At 38.4% G+C, this 3,408-nt stretch overlaps 1 protein-coding gene across 2 annotated transcripts in view; it reads right to left on the bottom strand.

Annotated features, from left to right (window-relative positions):
* Positions 1 to 897: 897 nt before the first annotated feature.
* ptbp1a (polypyrimidine tract binding protein 1a) overlaps positions 898 to 3,408 on the bottom strand; it is a 10,814-nt gene continuing 8,303 nt past the window's right edge. For both annotated transcript variants that reach the window (XM_016467906.1, XM_016467912.1), the window contains exons 15-17: positions 3,247 to 3,408; positions 3,089 to 3,166; positions 898 to 2,997 (exon numbers count right to left, since the gene is read on the bottom strand). The exon at positions 3,247 to 3,408 is cut by the window's right edge and continues 1 nt beyond it. In XM_016467906.1, coding sequence (XP_016323392.1) covers positions 2,865 to 2,997; positions 3,089 to 3,166; positions 3,247 to 3,408 — 373 coding nt within the window. In that variant the 3' untranslated portion in view covers positions 898 to 2,864. The remainder of the gene's footprint in view (positions 2,998 to 3,088; positions 3,167 to 3,246) is intronic.

Here is a 3,408-nt window from a genome sequence, read left to right as displayed (position 1 = left end):
AAAATAAAAAAAAAAAGTATTGCGAAAAGACGGCGTTTCCATTAACCAATATTATGCGACTTAAACGTAACTTTTGGCCTCTCGTGATAAGTCATGGCAACGGATTTTGGTGGGATTTTGGCTATATTTATTCAAAGGAGGCTTATGCGTGTATCTTTACAGAAGCAGCAAAGAGAGCCGCTTCAGAAACGTGCGTGGCGCAGCTGGAATAAACCATAGACTGTATAAAAACAAACACAAGCATTGAGTGGCCGTAATCAGCTTCAGTGGCCGTTTCAGAGCCACACTGCACCGCAGACGTGTGCAGTGCAAATTGTCTAAGCATTAATAGTACGGAAAGCCCCTTATACTGGAGCGCGGCCACTTATGAAGCGTTTCTTGTAGGTTATAGTACATTGAAGAATGATCATATGACTTTTACATACGCCATGTGACCTGTAAATGCGAAAAAGCCGTTTTATTCGCAATTTCAATTTGCGCAGTTTGAAGGGTAATGGAAACGCGCCTAATGACAGAAAGTGCTTAAATTGGCAACGCAGTATTATGTCAAAAAAGATGCATTTCAGTCATATTTCAGCCTAGACTGCAGATTGCATCTCCATATACTCCATACACAACCTCCTTTTGAATATCACAATCCTAATAATTATTTTGAGCAACGTGCAGCCGCTCAATTAAAAAAAAAAAAAAAATCTCACTTCAAAAGTAAATTCATACACGGATTTCTCATCCTATATCCTAACAGCAAACAGATGGTGAGAAACAAGTTAGTGAAACCAATGAGTCATTAGAGGTCTCTCCCAAAATGTAGGAAGGTTGATAAGAGAGACTGCTACAGATGCAGAATGTGAAAAGGTCAAGATGTTTAAAAACTTCAGAAATTAAAGAGACAAAGGGTAAAAGCAAGAAACAGAAAGATTTATTGAAGACAGAAAAAGTACGAGCATCTATATCAAAAGAAGGTTAAGCTTTCAAGAGGGCAATTACATGTTCAGACGCAATGCATTGGAATCTCTTTTAATATTGTGTAATAAAAAAGGAAGGCTCTGCAATGAGCTGAATGTCTGCTATTACCTTATCAAAATATACGTTTGCCACAGAAATTATGTTGATTTTCAATTACTTGTACAAAACAAATTATATACAGTAGCCCTCGCCCACTCCATTTCTCAACATTACATCCATACTGGGAAAAACAAGGAAGTATAACTAACGCAATAGAAAGGAGTTCTGTTGCTACTTTAAGACTTTTGTTTGGTTCTGTTCTCTGATAACAGAAATAATTTTATACATACTTTAGGCCAAAAAGCCCTACGTCTTCTCTAATTTGTAATATTTTATTTTCAAGATCGTGTGTTGCTTCTTGTAAACAAAGGCAATAATATACACATAGGCAGTCTTTTTTTTTTTCACCTTCATCCCACTAAAATCAAAGCTGTTGAAAAAAAAAAACTGAATAATCGCTGCACAGTAAAGATACACCTCTATAAGATATCAAAAACTGGCTGGCAGAACAGGGAAGATGCTTTGGTCCATCATGCTACTCTTCAGGAAAAAAAACAAAAATACCCACACAAACAAGCGCAACACCTGTCAGTAACGCCAATATTCTGCTAAATTGCAAAGGATAAAATAAACTGAGAATTTCCCATGGCCATGGCCTTAACATTTCCCCTCAGACAAAGAAGTGCTAAAAACAGTCTGACGTCTTGTCACAGGTGTCTCGGTTCACACAATTGTCACACAGGAGATTAAGACTCTGTAATGCTAATATTCTTTAACACAAAGGCAAGTGACAGAAAGAGACCCAGTAGAAACTTGAGCTCTGGAAAGTCAAAACGAACGGTTTACAAGTTCATTAAAACTCTTGTGAACTTGACTTCCTTTGCCACACGCAACATAACCAAAAATTATGTAAAAATCATAGGCGGCGAACTCTGGTTTGGATCCAAGTGGTTTCATAAATCGACGAAACCCTTAAGCAACAGGGAAAAAAATAAAATAAAATCCAGCTCCCAATTAAATGGACAATACGATGGTCTAGGCACAAAGAGCACAGTAGGCCAATGCCCAAATAGATGATACAGTATACAAAAATATGTGTGCGACTTAATATGGAATGAAACTATAGAATCTTACAAACGGTACAGAAGCAGAAGAACCACATGTATAGAATAACTATATGCAAAATAAGCTGTGACAGTCAGGTACAAAACCAAAGCCTGTAAAGAACTCTGAACTAGTTTCTGCTTTTCGCAGGAAAACAATCTGCGCTTTCACTAGTCAAATCACAGGGAGCAACTGGGAGCAACTGGGAAGACCAAGCAGGTTTTTTTTTTCTTGTATGTTTGAGGTTAATGGTTCTGCAAAGAAGCCAAAAACATCAAGACATTACTAAGGCCATTAAGAATATATACTCTAAACACCATGTAAGGCACAGCTGCTTTTTTTCAAAAAGGCAAATAGGGAATAACTTTGAAAAAGTTAATTATAGGTTCAATAAACAAAACAATGCTTCGCATGTGCAACCTGAAAGGGTGCGGCTTTCCGCAGAGGCACAAGTGTAAACTATGCAGCATCTATGATCCAAAACCGATGTGTGCCAATGATTAACTAAATCATGAGACAAACCGTCTGAGAAAAGGTACTATTAAAACCCAAGTCACATTGGGTTCAGTTCTACTGGTTCAAAGTGGAATTACAAATAGCCATATATATATATATGTGAATGTAGATATAATAAAGGAATGATGAAGTGTGTGTTGTGGAAAACATTTGTCCACAGTGATATAAATTGTGGAAGGCTTAAAAGTTTGGTCTAAAGTGACAGTCCTTTCACCTCCTCTAAAATAAACCAGCCTCTATCAGATGGTGGACTTGGAGAAAGACACTCTGAGGTGATGGTTCTCTCCCAGGTCATGATTGTGAAATTTGATCAGAGACTCGATTGCTTCCTCCACAGAGCCCAACTGGATGAGAGCCATTTTTCGGTCTTTCCTGAAAAAAAAAAAAAAATTAACAACATTGTAAGACTACCAGGAAACACCATGACTACATCTGTAGAACTCAAACTTGTAGAATGTCTTACTGGAAAAACTTAAAGGCCTTAACCACCGCTCCTGAACTTAGAAACAAGCCTCTGAGATGATCCTCAGTGACAGAAGGTCTGCAAAGAGAAGACATTGGTGTTAAATAAGACACTGCTAAAGACTGCCAAACAGATTGGTCTGAATTTAGTTGACTCACGGTATATTGGAAAGATGGAGAGTAGAGGAAGGGGGGAAGATGTTGGAGTAGTTCTTGGAGCCTGGCTTTTTGAAGCGGTGAAGAGGAGAGTTGCTGTAGTCCTTGGTGAGCCCCTGATCCTCATGGCCTTCACGTGGCAGCTGCACAGTGGTGTGTTTGGAA

The sequence above is a fragment of the Sinocyclocheilus anshuiensis genome, unplaced genomic scaffold (assembly GCF_001515605.1).
Source record: "Sinocyclocheilus anshuiensis isolate Anshui unplaced genomic scaffold, SAMN03320099.WGS_v1.1 scaffold962, whole genome shotgun sequence".
In the NCBI taxonomy this organism is placed as follows: domain Eukaryota; kingdom Metazoa; phylum Chordata; class Actinopteri; order Cypriniformes; family Cyprinidae; genus Sinocyclocheilus; species Sinocyclocheilus anshuiensis.
This window is presented reverse-complemented; position numbering and strand designations above follow the sequence as displayed.